The 16,629-nt window shown below is 49.8% G+C and overlaps 1 protein-coding gene across 1 annotated transcript; it reads right to left on the reverse strand.

The window, feature by feature from the left end:
• Positions 1-3,688: 3,688 nt before the first annotated feature.
• LOC124661755 (late embryogenesis abundant protein B19.3-like) lies at positions 3,689-4,059 on the reverse strand. The gene is made up of 2 exons (XM_047199631.1): positions 3,912-4,059; positions 3,689-3,819 (listed from the first exon to the last, which is right to left on the reverse strand). Exons 1-2 carry the CDS (start codon positions 4,057-4,059, stop codon positions 3,689-3,691), a joined length of 279 nt encoding a protein of 92 aa, XP_047055587.1.
• Between the last annotated feature and the right edge of the window lie 12,570 nt (positions 4,060-16,629).

The following is a 16,629-nucleotide window of genomic DNA, read 5'->3' on the forward strand; positions in this document are numbered from 1 at the left end:
AGAGTTCCTCCCTGCAGCCTCCTTCTACCTCAGGTTAGGCCCTCACCTCTGCCCACAGTATACTACCATCAGATATCCAGGAAGCCAATACAGGGACGCACGTAGATGGTCTTTCACCCTCATCTTTATCACCATTGCTACATTGAGCAAAGAATAGAACTGGGTCTGGGGCAGGAAAGTTTGATCCCTTGGACGTTGCCCAGAAGTTGATATGAGAGTACTCGTATTTGCCTCTTTTCTTAAAAAGGGCAACACTAGCACCTTCAACCACAACAGGGTTCACACCGCAAATAACCTGAAGTTCATACTGCACCTACACACGGCAAGACAGAAGAGGGAGCAGATCAATAAGAAGAGATTTAAGCAAATGGCAGGAAGTAATGAAGTGCATGTAGTAGGAATCAATAAAACAAATACAGTAACAAAAGCAAAGGCACACAAACCCCTGTTTCCTGACTGTAGTTGAACAACGCAGCATTGACCTTCCTGACAAAGAATCCTTGGTCAGACTTAAATTTCATTTGAATCTTCCGAATGAACCTTTTCTGGTTTTCGGAAAAGATCTCCGAGCTTAGGGACAAATCATCGTGTTGCTGAACCTGGTCCTCAGATTTGGTAGATGAAGATTTGGGTGAAATCAACATTGTGAGGCGTTCAATTGCACAGTTCGTAAGTGCACGAGTCGGCACACATGATTCAGTGGGTTCCATGATTATGGATGATGAAAAGAATTTTACCAGAGCATCGGGGTCGGGGTGCCATGAAGCAAGCGCTGCTTCCTTATAGCCGTCGTGGTCATAACACATAGCATGGCCATCCACTTCTGCCATCTTAATGGCTGACCAAATGTCAGCATTGCTTATGAGCAGGTACCTTATGGCATCGTGCTCTGTTAGAGAGCTGAAGTAGGCACGGATGAATGCGAGGAGACCATAGAGAGAGCAGCATTCGATGCGCATCAGAGCATTGGTGCATATCATGTCAACCTCGAAGCCAAGCTCAAACTCGTGGTGTCTGGAGAATGTGGAGTCATACCAGACGGTATTGAGGATGATGTTTGAGACAGGATCCATTGGGCCATAGCAATAGCCAGACTTGAGGATGCTGTGGCGGAGACCGTTGCACAAGCCATCCCCGGATAGCCTGGAAATAGCCTGTAGGTAGAGTCCATGGATCTTGTCGAGAAGCAACAGCTTCAGAGCCTCTGTATATCCAAATGTCCTCTCCACCTCCTTCCTCCTCTTCTTTTTCTCTTTCATCTTTTTCTCCTTTAGCTTCCTCTTCCTCTTCCCATTGGCGAGACGTACACCAGCAAGATGCAAGGGACGCCATTTGCTCATGGTGTCCATATCCTGAGGCGCCTGCCTGACCAATTGGTGGAGGCAACGGACGTTTTCAGCGGAGAGGCAGTCATAATCCTGGAGAAACTTAGAGACCTCGACCAGCCGAGATGCCACTGACATTGACGAGCTGACCAGGATGGCTGGCTCGGGGTGCCTCGTAGAGGAGGCTGCACAGATCAGGGCTATTTTGGCTGCAGGGGAGGTCACATCGAACGTGGGCTTGCCGTGAAGCAGGCCAGCGCCGGACACTGAAGGCGTGCTCTTGCTCCGATCTTGGTCGATAAGCCGCACGGCGACGAGGAGGTCAGCCCCGGCCAGCCGCAGGTAGCGCAGGGCTTCCGCCTCCGGGAGGTAGCGGTAGTGGAAGATGAGGAAGCTCACCAGACCTTCCAGCGACCGCCGCGCGACCGTCATGCTCTCTGCCGTCTATGGGCACAGCGGTAGTTCAAAGACTCTGTGGTCGTCGGTGTCGGTGATGATCTTGGACAAGATCGATTTCCTCGTCAGTACATCCTCCTCTGTGCTGGGCAACGGGGCCGAAGGGGAATAGGAGATGGTGTTGATGACAATGTTGGAGACTGGGTCTAGGTAGCCGAGGCACACGCCGGCCTCGACAAGGCGCGGCGCCAGTGAGGGAACCCTCTTTACCGGCAGCCGATTGAGCGCCGCCTTGTAGAATCCATGGATTTGATCGAGCAGGGTGCATATGTCCCGCTCCATGGCCTCCGCCTCTGTGACACCGGGAACTTGGTCGTCGCCGAAGGTTCGGATACGCTTGACATACATGTCGACGGCCGCACTTGACCCTCTTCCGGCGAGTGTGCTGATGCGGGGAAGCGGCGGCGGTAAGGCGGTTGCGCACATTTTTTTTTTTTTTTTTTTGAGAAAACCTCGTCCTCCATTCAAACTTCAGAGGTTACAAGGTTACACACACCTACTGGTGGTTCCAGAAGCCAGACATGGCGCCCCTGGTTCAAAAACACACTACTCTTTGCTAACCTATGAGCCTCTTTATTAGACAGCCGACGCTCATGAACAAAAGATAAAACATCGAAACTACATCTAGACTCGTTTATGTCCTTGATAATTTGAGCATAGACCCCAAAGGTTCCCTGCTCCAAGCTTGCGATGACGTTGCTGCAGTCACTCGCCACCTTCACCCTTCGTGCTCCAATGTCGAGGGCCAGGGACACTGCCTCCCGACACGCCAAAGCCTCAAGTGTCTCGGCGTCCATTCTCCCCGGGTAGACCACCGCCGAGGCTCCTTGAAAGGCGGTTGCGCACATGGGCGAGCATCTACTATCCTGTAACTAGGCCGGGCCAATCCCGGTGGCCTCACTGTATTATGCACGAATGGTATTCACTTTTCCCAAATACTAGGTACCGCTTGGGCGGTTCGAGCCCAAAGCCCAGGAGACCTCGATGTTGCTTCACGCCGTCGAATACACGAGCCGTTCGGCTTTCTGGACCGGGCCGATGGGTATATCCTGCCGTCCCTTGATTTTGAGGTTTTAAAATCTTGCACTGTTCATTAATATATAGATGTCAGATTTTATTATTTTTATGCATCCTATAATATAAGGGTGTGCCTATGTCTCAGTTGACTGAGATTTTCTTAAGTCTCAGTCAACTCAGAAAAGTGCAACTACAGTTTAAAGAAATGTGCAACTCAGTGCAGTTGCACATTTCTGTCAGAAAAGTGCAATTGCACTTTTTTAACAGAAAAGTGCAACTCAAAGCATTTCTGTAAGTGACTTAGACTTAAGAAAATCTCAGTTGACTGAGACATAGCAAAACCAATAATATAAGGCATATAAGGTATTTTGTTTCAGAAGACCGTGAATAGAAGAAAAATCAATGGTGACAACTAATATCAGTTCTTTCAGAAGATCGTGGACAGAAGAGAAATCATTGAAAGGAACTTCAATAGAAACAATTCTTCCAGAAGCTTCCTTATATACTCGAGGATCATGGTTACATGTATATACATGACAAAATGATGTAACCAGAGTACATAGATCACGCTTTGAGCGCACGCTCTTATACGGACTACATATATCTTTAAGACACGTATATAAAGGGGACGAGGGGACGGGCTTACGGCTAGAGCACAGGGACCAAAATTACAAAATTGTGTAGCCAGCTGCATGTGCCTGCATATCCGTTACTAACACGTACGACATGCATGCACTAGACTATACTACAAGCGTACATCCATCGATACGCCTATATATGATACTGCTATTGTAGATACGTACACACGACTAACTAGAGTACTAAGAGTAGAGTATATAGACATATAGTGGTGGACTGGAGGTGCTGTCGACCGTGCTGCTAGTGCTCGCTCACTGGCGCCCGAGGTCCTTCTTGACCTCCTCGAGCAGCTTCTCGTCCGGCTCTATGACCACGCCGCCGTCTTCCTCGGCGCGCTCGTTGCCGGACTCCGTCGTACGGCTCCGCCCTCCCTTCTTACGCCCTGCACGCAGCAACACACGAAGAACAAAGTTATAGAACAGCACGTATAATACATAGTATATATATACGGCAACACGATGAACGTATAAATACCTTCGGCCAGGCGCTCCTGCGCCTCGAGGGTCTTGCCGCCTGTGCCGCCCTTGACGACGGTCTCTCCCTCCTCGCGGGCGAGGCGGTCCAGCTCCGCCCGGATCTCCGGGTCCTGCAGCTCCGCCGCCTTCTCCACCTGCTGTGCCATCGTCCTCTCCACTGGCGGTCAGCCTACTGCTCTGCTCGTCAAGGCTAGCTATACGATCTGGCTAGCTGCTGATGGTATGCTATGCCCCGCCACCGGCCGGAGGACGCTTATGTAGGTGCCAACGGCGGTGCGGTCTGCATACGTGGACGCTGCATGCTGCCGGCGGCGATGCGCTGTTACCGCCACCGTCTTTCACCGCAGCTCCGCGTGGCGGGCCTGCATGCGGGCGCCACGTGGTGACAGGAGGACGTACGTGGAACCTTTGGGCCTTTGGGTGTGCTTTTTCTTTTTGTAAAAAAACAAAAACCATACTAGAGTACGAGTTTTATTGATATCTTAACAAACTTACATCCTCGTGAGTTTTAAAAGTAAAAAAAAACTCTAGAGGTTTATCGTCCAAAAAAACAACCGAGACGATTCAGAAAATTATACCTAGCAAGCTCATGTCCCATCTTGTTGCTTGTCTGCTACAATGCTCAAACTTGATCTTCCTAAAATCTGATGATAGAATATGACACTCACTTTGATGAGAAGCCATCAGTTAGCATTGTATCAATGACCCGCGAGATGTCTGAAGTGAGCACTTTTCATAGTGCATAAGAACATCTCTACTCGGAGACCCTAAAACGTTTTCCAAATATTTTTGGGTACCGTGGATATATAATCGCGTACAACCCAAAGGAGGTATATACGTGGCTTTGGACCCTTGGGTGAGTTTTTTTAGCAAACTTCTCTCTGTATTACTTAAGCCCTATTACAAAGGGTGGGACCAGCTTGGCCATCGAAACAAATAAACATATTACATTGAACTCCTCGAAGAGCACGTGGATGCTTCTATAGAGCGCCGCAACCCGTGGCGGAGCATGGCACAAAACAAAAGGAAGGCCAATTGCCTATAAAGTAAAAAAAAAATACAATTCTTGCAGAAAAGAAAAACAAATCAACATAGAATTGTGATGCATGCCAATGGTTCTCTTCATAAGCACCTTGGGCAGCTGCAGTTTGCTTCCGTTTGAACTGGATTTAACTAGTGGGAGAAAACTTAGAGAGTTAAAAAAATATAGTCCATAGAGATTAGAGGGAAGAAGCAAGACAAGAAAAGAGAATTTTTTAGACGAGAGAAGTGGAGCTGAGCGAGAGGAACACAAGCATGTACAAGAAGTAGCTAGGAGAGTACAAGGACGAATGAATCGATCCATCACAGCCCTGGCCGGATGGACGTGTGATCTTGGGCCATATGCAGTAGTAAAGAAATTGGACATTAGAAAGACTGAGCCGAAGCCCAGTATGGCCTCCATTACCCTCCGCCGGTGGCCGCGACATGCTCGAAACCTTGAAAGAGGCCTTGCATGGCATCACAGGCTCTACGCGTCAGCTCCGCTGACCAGCAGCCAGGGCCGTCAATGAGGGCGTGTGAGGTGGGCGACCGCACAGAGCCCCCAAAAATTAGGCCCCCCAAATCTTATGTATGCAGTGCATCGCTATGGATCTTCACTGCAGAATTGTTCATCCATAGTTGAAAAGAAAGGTGAAAGGAGGACGATGACGACCTCAGTTGTGGACCGCTTGGACATAGCGCCGAAGCGGCAAGTTACTGGGTGCGGGTGCGGTTCAACCAATGTGTCCGATGACGAGGGAGCTCCTCGGCAATGCCCAGCATGAGGGGCTTAGGGTTGATGGAATCCTGCATGTTAACACGAGATATCGGATACCAAATGAACAGGGAACGAGATTTACCCAGGTTCGGGGCCCTCGATGAGGTAAACCCCTTAGTTCTGCTTGTCTGATCTTGATTTATCGAATAAAAGAGGTTACAATAGGATTAGTGTATCCTAGATTGTGTTGGTTCGGGGCGATAGACTGCAATGGTGAACTCGCCGAGAGGCAATGTTTCTAGGGTTAGTGTATCCTAGGTTGTGTTGGTTGCGGAAGTGTGAGTTTCGGCGAGGCCCCTCCCGACCTTTATATAAGAGACCAGGTCCCAAGAGTCCTGTTCGACCTCGACTAGGTTACATCAAGATCTAATATATCCTTTCCTTTATTGTCGTCTCCTAGTCTTGTTCGTCAAGAATCCGTATTCTCGTAAGTCTTCTTTGTTGCAACAGTCGCATGGGCCCACCTTGGATCATGGCAATCCTCATGGGCCCCTTGTTGGGCCAAAGGAGGTAGACAAATGTCGGGTACCCGAAGGGTAATGCTCACATCAGTAGCCCCCGAGTGACTGGCCAAAGCGAAAATTCGGGCAGGGATTAAAGTTGCCTTCATCCGAACATCTTGATCAGTCGAAGAATATGGAGTTTTCATGCTCGTCGTAAAGTTGAAATCGCTTGATATCGAGTGCACGTCTAGCGCTCCCGATGGGAGGAGCCCCCGAGTCTAGGGACGGATGTTTGCAACTGTGCGTAGACTCAAGTTGTACTACTCGAAGACCTTTCTGTCGATGTTTTTTGAACCTTCTTCTTCATCCGATGCTTTGAGTATATCGGGTCCTCTGAGACTTCGGGTGAAGCCAAACAATTGATCGTATGCAAGGAATAAAAGTAAAGAGCCTAGTTTTATTCGGCAAACCGATATTGGTTAACTACCGAAAGCAAAACAACGTTACCCTACATAGATTCAAGTCCTCGGGCTCGAACCTGGATTTGCTAGAATCTTCGGGTTCGTTTTCCTCGAATTCTTTTTGTCGTCGACGCTTTTATCGTTTTCATCGGGTGCGCGTCTAGCGCTCCCGATGGGAGTAGCCCCTGAGTCTATGGATGACTGTGAATTAGCCATGCATAGGCTTTGTAAGTTGTGTAGCCAAACGTTGTAGAACCCTTCGAGTGCTCTGTTATAGAGGATCCGATGTCTCTTATGACATCAGTAGTGATGTGGCATCTGCGGCAGCTCAATTGACAGGACGTGACCTAGCGGGGCCACCATATATCTGCGCGGTTAGTTAGGAAATGACCGGTCCTTGCGTGTTGATCGAGGCATTTCTCGATTCTCGTGCGTAGTGGAGGTAGTGGGCTGTTGGTTTCTCTTCCCTCGTGACACGTGTGGACTTAAGACTCCCGTCCATTTTCCTTGATGCGGATTTGGCGGCCAAGATTTGTAGCGACTTTTCGTTTATAAAACGGATCATGAAACTCAAATTGCAAGCAAGTTTATAAAATTTGTAAAATTGCTAGCTGCGTAGCAAGATCAAGATCATGTTTATAAAATGAGTTTCATAATTCCGATTTGAGTGAAACAAATTTCTATAAATTTGTAAAATTATTTTTCTCAGTATAGAGTAACATAAGAACTTAAATTTTACAATTTCATATTTTATATTATTTTATTACAACTATGTCATTATGGCCATACGAGATAGTTTTAATATGTGCATACCAAACAAGTTTCTAAAAAAACTGTAAAAATCGAAATAGTATTTTAGGATAATCAAGGAACCTTTTTAAAATCCATTTGTGAAAATAAAAAATCATTATATACACTTGGCTTATATGGTTACTTGGGCATTATTTTGCAAATAGAGTTTTCTAGGGTTTTGTTTTCTTAAATAGAAATCCATTAAATATTTGAAAACTTTGAAATTTAAAATATGTTTGATTTTGAAAATACTTTGAAAACAAAATTCTTTGCAAACCTCATTTTGGAAATTACTTTTAAATAACCTCAAAAGTGTTAATTTCTTGTAAACTTTCAATAAAGTTCATCAATTAAGCATTAAATTTATTTTTATTTTTCATTCCAAAATTTAGAAAATTTTGGGATGTGACAACGAATGTTTTGTCTCTATACCCAAGATTGTTGAGATCCACTGTTGTCATTCCATACAGCTTGTCTACCTGAACCATGCCTCCTATTATCTGGACCCATTTGCACCTAAACAAATGGACCATAAAATAAGGTCCATAGTCAAGTTCTCGTATCTCCTCTATGTAATCATAATATGTGTCATTTTGCCTTTGTTGTTGTTATCACTAGAATTTGACCGGATCAGAGGTGGGCCGCGATTAAGATGGGCTTGAAGAATATACACGGAAGAAATACATGAATCGGCCTTGTATACAAAGTTTGGGCTAGTTTGCCCGTGTATCTGTAAATATAGTAGGATACGTGTCGGTTAGATAGAATTTGGCTCGTGCACGGTTGGGATTATTCCCACGATAGAAAGTCTACGGACTATAAATATGTATCTAGGGTTATTGAGAAAGACAACAATCACGTTCATCACAAACCAATCTAGGCGCATCGCCAACTCCCTTGTTTCGAGGGTTTCTTCCGGGTAAGCATCATGCTGCCTAGATCACATCTTGCGATCTAGGCAGTATACGTTTATTCGCTGTTCATGCGTTGCTCGTGCTGAAGCCTTGTTGATGGCGAGCAACGTAGTTATCATAGATGTGTTAGGGTTAGCATTGTTTCATCGTGTCACATGCTTTTGTCCATGCAACCCTTAGACGTCTAGCCGCCCTTACACCTATCTTAGGTGTAAGGGCGGCACCTCGCTTGTTCATTGTTTAGTAGATCCGATTTGTTATGATTGCTCCTTGTTCTTCAAGGATTAGTTTAATATCGCATAGTTAGGCCTTGCAAACGGGTTGAAGGATCCAGTAGCACGTAGGGTGTAGTTTGCTAGCCCTAGATAAGATGTTCCGGGGATCAACTTCATGTTGGTTTTTGGGCCTTGTCTAGGGTCGGTTTAGTATCACCGTGCGTGGCTACCAGACTCAATCACGCGTACGATGTTCCGATTATGTGGTGAAAACCCTAAATCGTCGTAGGTCGTTTCAGCTTTATATTGATCAAGCAGGACCACCATGTGATCGTATACCTCATACGAATCATGGGTGGATCGGCTCCTTGAGCCGATTCACAGGACAACTCGAGAGCCGATCGAGGCTCGTATTTAATGTTTACGTGTATGCCATGCAGGAAACTAAGCGAAGCAAATCCATCACCTTCACGACCGGGTATAGGTCGGGTGGCACGCCCTTGCACCGAGCATCGGACGTGCGTGCCGAGGCTTTGCGGGCCGTCGCTCGAGGGACCGGGGCCAGCCGCAGTCCCGGGAGCCTCCCGGCTCTACTCGTGTTGCCCGTCGTTGCTCGCCGGTGGGTTTCGACCGCAACACATTCGCGCACGCCCGGTGGGACAGTCTTCGACATCAACCGCATCGCCATCTACATCCGAGATGGCGGAAGGTACTCCGGTCACGTACGAAGATCCGGCCGAGGAGCTCAAGAAGAAGTATGACGAGGTCAAAGCTATCCTCGAAGCCGACCTCATCGGCTCTTTCCAGAGGACCCGCTCACACGGCATTAGGTGGAAAGGGTTCTCACCTGAAGGCGCGCTCGATGGAGTAGACCTGTCTACCCCTTCAGAGGAACGCACCAGGTCTCTGCGTCAGGAGATTAATTTCATGGTAGCTCATTCGCTAGACCGCCATTCTGAGAGCCTGGTGAACACTTTGGAGCGTGTCGCCCTTCGGGTGGTCCAGAAAATCATGAGGCATCAGTACTCGCCGTCAGGACCTGCTCTAGGGACTCACCAAGGAGAGATACCACTCCAGTCCCGACCACCGCTGCCGTTCGCGTTGGCAGCACCAGAAGTGCCGAGTTCACCGGCATTCGTCGTCTACAAGATCGGTGGTGACCCTAGTGATTACCAGTTCTTGTATGAGGCGCCTAAGGAGATCCCTCACGGGTACACGTGCACATACGTGCCGGACTGCGATGAATCGGGCACTCACGAACCAGACTGCAACAGCAGGGACTTCTGGAACAACAGGAGGAGCTTCTGGATCAGATATTGAGAAGCAGACGTGGCTAGCTAAGTATGTCACTCCAACAAACCTCCAAAGCTCCATCAAAAAAAAAAACAAACCTCCAAAGCTCAACTCCTGCAGCTAGCTCAGAGCTTGAGAAGCAAGCGTGGCTGGCTAAGTACGCCACTCCGGCGAATCTTCAGAGCTCGACTCCTGCAGCCAGCACCTGTTGCGGTCAGAAACCCACCGGCGGGCAGCGACTGGCAACACCGTAGAGCCGGGAACAACTCAGGGCTGCGGCTGGCCCCAGTCCCTCAGAGCGACGGCCCGCAAAGCCTTCCGGTCACACGTCCGATGCTCGTCGCAAGGGCGTGTCACCTGACCTATACCTGGTCGGGAAGGTGTTGGATGATGCCTCGCTTAGTTTCCTGCATGGCATACACGTAAACGTTAAATACGAGCCTCGATCGGCTCTCGGGTTATCCCGTGAATCGGCTCAAAGAGCCGATCCACCCATGATTCGTACAAGGTGTCCGAATATATGGTGGTCCTGCTTGATCAAGATAAAGCTAATGCGATCTACGACGATTTAGGGTTTTCACCGCATAATCGGATCATCCTACTCACTATTGGGCCTCGCGCTCGCGTACGGTGATCGTAAGCCGATCCTAGACAGGGCCTAAAAACCAACACGAGGTTGATCCCCGGAACATCCTGTCTAGGGCTAGCAAACTACACCCTACACACCGCTGGATCCTCCAACCCTTTGTAAGGCCTAACTATTGCGGATATTAAACTAATCCTTGAAGAACAAGGAGCAACCGTAACGGAGCGGATCTACTTAACAATGATCAAGCGGGGTGCCGCCCCTACACCTAAGATAGGTGTAAGGGCGGCTAGATGTATAAGGGTTGCACTACGACAGCATATGATACGAAGAACAATGCTAACCCTAACACATCTAAGATAACTACGTTGCTCGCCATCAAAAAGCCTTCAGCACGAGCAACGCATGAACAACGTAAATAAGCTTATGCTGCCTAGATCGCAAGATGCGATCTACGCAGCATGGTGCTTACCGGAAGAAACCCTCGAGACGAAGGAGTTGGCGATGCGCCGAGATTGGTTGTGTTGAACGTTGGTTGTTGTTTATTTCATAAACCCTAGATACATATTTATAGTCCAGGGGACTTTCTAACGTGGGAATAATCCCAACCATGCACGAGGCAAACTCTAACTAACCGACACGTAACCTACTATGTTACAGATACAAGGGCAAACTAGCCCAAACTTTGTATATAAGGCCGATTCACGTATTTCTACCGTATATAATCTTCAAGCCCATCTTGATCGCGGCCCACCTCCGACTTGGTCAAATTCCGGTGATAACACATGCCCCCTGGTTTTGGAAATGACATTTCCAAAATCATTACGCTTTTCTTCCGTCGGGTCATGTCGTGGCGGAGCGGAACCGCCGCAGAATCTTCCATCATTTCGCCTCGCCTCCTGGGCTTCTCTGCACGAATTGATAATTTCGGCATAACGTCCTCGAGAACCGTCATGGCATTAAACCTCCACTACACTCCCTTTATTTATCTGTGCCAAACGGTTCGCCACTCCACCCCCCTGCTCTGTTCTATCCACCAGCGCCAAAAAAACCCTCTTCCCCTGCAACAATGTCTTCCTCTTCATCTTCCCCCTCAGGCCTCCCCCTCCAATCCTCGCCGAAGAGCAAGAATGAAGACGACCTCCACTCCGTGGCGAACCCCATCTCCTCCGACAAGGAGGAGAAAGAAGGAGAAGTAGAGAAGACAGGGGCCTCCCCCTCCGCCAGGCTCCCGCCGAAGAAGCGCTCCCGCATGTGGGCGGACAGCGAGGACGAAGATGATGACGAGGAAGGAGAAGAGGAGGAGGAGGAAGATGATTCCTCCTCTTCCGCTGGGTACCCGCCGACGAAGCGCCTCCGCACTTGGGCGGACAGCGAGGATGATGATGATGACGAGGAAGAGGAAGCTCCGGCCGACGGCTGGGGCAGCAGCGGCGAGGAATTCTCCGGCAGTAGCGCCGACGGCGACGCCGATGACGATGCTAGCGAGGATTAGTTATGTAGGATTAGTAGTCCCGGAGCAATCGGCTCTTTCTTTTGCTCTTCCTTGCTTTGAGCAATCGGCTCTTCATTGTAAAAAATCCTCTCTTATTAATGAAGAAGACTTTTCCTTAACTTGATTTTGCCGATTTCTTTCCGTACTGATTTGGCCGATTGTTAATTTGATCCCCGCTCAATAAGCCGATGGCAACGCATCGGTAACCTGCGAACCTTGCCCAAATTCAGATCCCCAAACTTCCAACCGAATAGGTCCAATCCGCAGTCACTGAGCGTAGTGTTGGGTTCAACGGCAAAACTCCTGAAATAATGCCTGGCCTCATCATTAACCTCAGGTTTTCAGACATTCTCCTGCCAGATCCTTTTCTTCCAAATCCCCTTTGCTTTCAGGGGCTCTCTGGGACCACTGCTAACTCAACCTGGAGGCTGGAGATGATACTTCTGCAGGATAGGCACCACTCATCCACAGATTCCCTTTCGATAGTCTGCAGCGATGTTTGAAATCCTGCTCTGTTTTCTTGTAGCAACCAACCCTCAGAACAGTTGAGATTGCAGAGCCAGCCGATTTTAAAAAAATCGGCTCCCTATAGCCTTCAGGGCAAGCTGCCCCCCGAGCCTTAGTCAAGGCGAGAAAGGTAGTGAGTCAGCCAAATGTGCCGCCATTGGCCTCAAGTCATAATGCAGAGCCAGCCGATTTCAACAAAATCGGCTCCCCAGAGCAGAGAACCTTCAGGGTGAGCTGCCCCCCGAGCTTTCTATCCTTAAGTCGATGTCTGCGCATCGGCTGTGCTTAAATTTTTTTTGAATTTTTTACGGCCGATTTATGTATCGGCCCCCATACTTCAATACCCATCATCAAAGGATATCTTGGGCATTTGAAAGACGCTTCTACTGCATATCCTCGTGTTTTATCCACCTGGGTGCCCCCCGAGCCGATTCTTTCAAGGGATTTGATGGTATCGGCTCTTCAGGTATTCCCTGTTAGATCGAATGTTGAACCCAGGTAGAATGTATAGTGAGGATAATTTTGGCCGATTGCTGGAATCGGCCTCCACGTTGAATCGCTCAATGAAGGTTTTGTAATGTTCCTTCATAGATTTTTGGGGCCGATCACAAGGATCAGCCTCGCCACGTTTGCTCATTGATTTGCTCCAGCTACATGGTCAGGCCAGTGGATAAGACCAGCCTAACTTCATCCTTTGTCATGTCGATGCGCTCGCCGTCGTCCACCTTGAGCGCATCGTTTAATCCTCGAACAGTAAACTCCGTTGGGAGGATGAGCACCATGTTTGTGCCAGCCGATGTCTCATCATCGGCTTTCTTTTGTCTGGGGCGCCACTCTTTCCTTTGTGGCCGACCTTCTTCGTCCAGGGTTCGCTGAATTTTGGCGGCCAGATCAGGCCGTGCCTTCCTCAACTTGTGCAGGTATAACCTTTCAGCTTCCTCCAACCCACGCAGACGCTGAACCCTTCGTTTTTGGGAACGGCTAAGCCCATCAGGGCACCACCTTGGCCGATGATACTTGTCTTCTTCATCATCGTCCTCTAGTTCCTCGAGATCTTCCACCCGAGCGGACTCAGCATGCTTGTTCCGAGGCGGGAGAGGCCCTAGACGTTTGAACACGGACACGTTAGCTGCATCCTTCTTCTTTTGTTTGCATTCTGGGCAGTTGCCGATTGTAGGCAATCGGCTCATTCCTGAATCCCAGCAGTGTCTGAAGAAGGGGCAGTCCCAATGTCTATCCTCATCGTCTTGCTCCCTCGACTTTTCCTTGGCGTGGCGCTCATATCGCTCCTCGTCGTGATCATGCCGACGACGTCTCCTGTCGTCCCTAGCCAGACGATCCTTTTCATCATCGTCATTGTATCGTCGGCGCTGGTCATACCGACTCACATACTTGTTGAGGAGGTGATCGGAGAGAGGTCGCCGATATCCGATGTTCTTCACTTCTCCCTCCGTGACGTAGCGCTTGCCGTCGTGGCGGAGCCGATCGCGTGGAGCGGCTTCCTCTCGTGTCTTTGCTATGAGAGCAGCTGCCCTCATCTCCGTCCTTACCGCAGTGGTGCCCAGTGCCCTACCATGTTGATATTGCACGAGAAATCTGGCTGGCACCCTCCATGGTAAGTATACTCCACCATGTTAACGGCGGGGAAGGGGTGTGTGTCGACCTTCATGGCGTACTGGTTGAAAATTAGCCGCCCTTTTTCTATCGTCATTTGGATCTGCTGACGCCACACCCTGCAGTCGTTGGTGGCGTGGGTGAACGTGTTATGCCACTTGCAGTATGGCTTTCCGTTCAGCTCTTGCACCGTGGGGATCTTGTGGCCTTCGGGTACCTTTAGCCGCTTCTCCGTGAGTAAGAGGTCGAAAATCTGCTCAGCTTTGGTCACGTCGAAGTCGAACCCTTTTGGAGGACCTTGTTGCTTAACCCACTTACAGGACACGGGGTTTGCCGCCCGAGCCCATTCAGCCACTGCTACCTCTTGATCTCCCGCAGCACCTTCATCCTCGTTCGCCTCAACCAGGACCACCGCTCGCTTGAATTTGTCCCGGTAAACATCCGGGTGGCGCTCGTTCATATGCCGACAGCCTTCGCACCATGTGCGCCAATGAAGGGTAATCTGCTTGGGAGGCCACGTCCTTGATCGATGATGAGAGACCCACCACCGCCAACTCGATCGCTTCTTTTTCACTTACGTGAACCGAATAGCATCGGTTCCTCACGGTCCTGAAGCGCTGGATGTATTCTGACACTGTTTCCCCGCGCTTCTGTCGTACTTGTGCTAGATCGGCAATGCCAGCCTCGGAAGCCTCTGAATGATACTGCTTATGGAACTGCTCTTCCAACTGCTTCCAAGTCCGGATTGAGTTCGGTGGCAACGATGTGTACCACCCGAAAGCCGATTCTGTGAGGGACTGTGCGAAGAACCTCACACGCAGCTCGTCTGATGCTGAGATCGTGCCCAGCTGTGCCAAATATCGGCTCACATGCTCGATGGAGCTGGAACCATCTGATCCACTAAACTTTGTGAAGTCAGGGAGCCGATATTTGGGTGGTAGCGGGATCAATTCGTACTCATTGGGGTATGGCTTGGTATAGCCGAACGTCTTCCTTTTCGGCATCATGCCGAACTGATCTTTCAGAATTGTACAAATCTGATCCGCGGTGATGGCTGAAGGTGTCGAACCCTGAAGATTCGCCGGGGTGGCATACTTAGCCAGCCATGCTTGCTTTTCCAGTTCTGAGCCAACTGCAGGAGCTGGGCTCTGGAGGTTTGTCGGAGTGGCGTACTTGGCTAACCACGTTTGCTTCTCAAGATCTGCTCCCGACGTTCCTCCTGCTGTTCCAGAGGCCCCTGCTGTTGCAGCCTGGTTTGAGAGTGCCCAGGTACTGCAGTCTAGTACGTATGCGCACGCGTATCCATGCGGGATCTCCTTGGGCGCCTCAGGTAGGAATTGGTAGTCACTAGGGTCACCACCAATCTTGTAGACGACGTATGCCAATGAGTTCGGCACTTCTGGTGCTGCCAACGCGAACGGCAGCGGCGGACGGGACTGGAGTGGCATCTCTCCTTGGTAAGTCCCCAGAGCTGGTCCCGACGGAGAATACCGATGGCTCATGATTTCCTGGATCACGCGAGAGCGACACGCTCCAAAGTGTTCACCGGGCTCTCAGAGTGGCGGTGCAGCGAATGAGCCACCATGAAGTTGATCTCCTGACGCAGCGACCTGGTGCGTTCTTCTGACGGGGCGGACAGGTCCACTCCATCGAGCGCGCCTTCAGGTGAGAACCCCTTCCACCTGATGCCATGGGAGCGGGTTCTGTGGAAAGAGCCGATGAGGTCGGCTTCGAGGACTGCCTTGATCTTGTCGTGCTTCTTCTTGAGCTCGTCAGTCAGATCCTCGTACTTGACCGGAGTGCTTTCCGCCATCTCGGATGTAGATGGCGATGCGGTGGATGTCGAAGATGGTCCCACCGAGCGTGCCAGAATGTGTTGCGGTCGAAACCCACCGGCGGGCAGCGGCACCGGCAACACCGTAGAGCCGGGAACAACTCGGGGCTGCGGCTGGCCCCGGTCCCTCGGAGCGACGGCCCGCAAAGCCTTCCGGTCACACGTCCGATGCTGTCGCAAGGGCGTGCCACCTGACCTATACCTGGTCGGGAAGGTGTTGGATGATGCCTCGCTTAGTTTCCTGCATGGCATACACGTAAACGTTAAATACGAGCCTCGATCGGCTCTCGGGTTATCCCGTGAATCGGCTCAAAGAGCCGATCCACCCATGATTCGTACAAGGTGTCCGAATATATGGTGGTCCTGCTTGATCAAGATAAAGCTAATGCGATCTACGACGATTTAGGGTTTTCACCGCATAATCGGATCATCCTACTCACGATTGGGCCTCGCGCTCGCGTACGGTGATCGTAAGCCGATCCTAGACAGGGCCTAAAAACCAACACGAGGTTGATCCCCGGAACATCCTGTCTAGGGCTAGCAAACTACACCCTACACGCCGCTGGATCCTCCAACCCTTTGTAAGACCTAACTATTGCGGATATTAAACTAATCCTTGAAGAACAAGGAGCAACCGTAACGGAGCGGATCTACTAAACAATGATCAAGCGGGGTGCCGCCCCTACACCTAAGATAGGTGTAAGGGCGGCTAGATGTATAAGGGTTGCACTACGACAGCATATGATACGAAGAACAATGCT

The sequence above is a fragment of the Lolium rigidum genome, chromosome 6 (genome assembly GCF_022539505.1).
Source record: "Lolium rigidum isolate FL_2022 chromosome 6, APGP_CSIRO_Lrig_0.1, whole genome shotgun sequence".
In the NCBI taxonomy this organism is placed as follows: Eukaryota; Viridiplantae; Streptophyta; class Magnoliopsida; order Poales; family Poaceae; genus Lolium; species Lolium rigidum.

What these genes read in the sequence shown, in the direction of transcription:
- LOC124661755 (XM_047199631.1), bottom strand. Translation starts at nt 4,059, where the DNA reads ATGGCACAGCAGGTGGAGAAGGCGGCGGAGCTGCAGGACCCGGAGATC. An exon ending in GCAGGAGCGCCTGGCCGAAG is followed by an intron (nt 3,820 to 3,911) that starts GTATTTATACGT and finishes TGCTGCGTGCAG; the next exon opens with GGCGTAAGAAGGGAGGGCGG.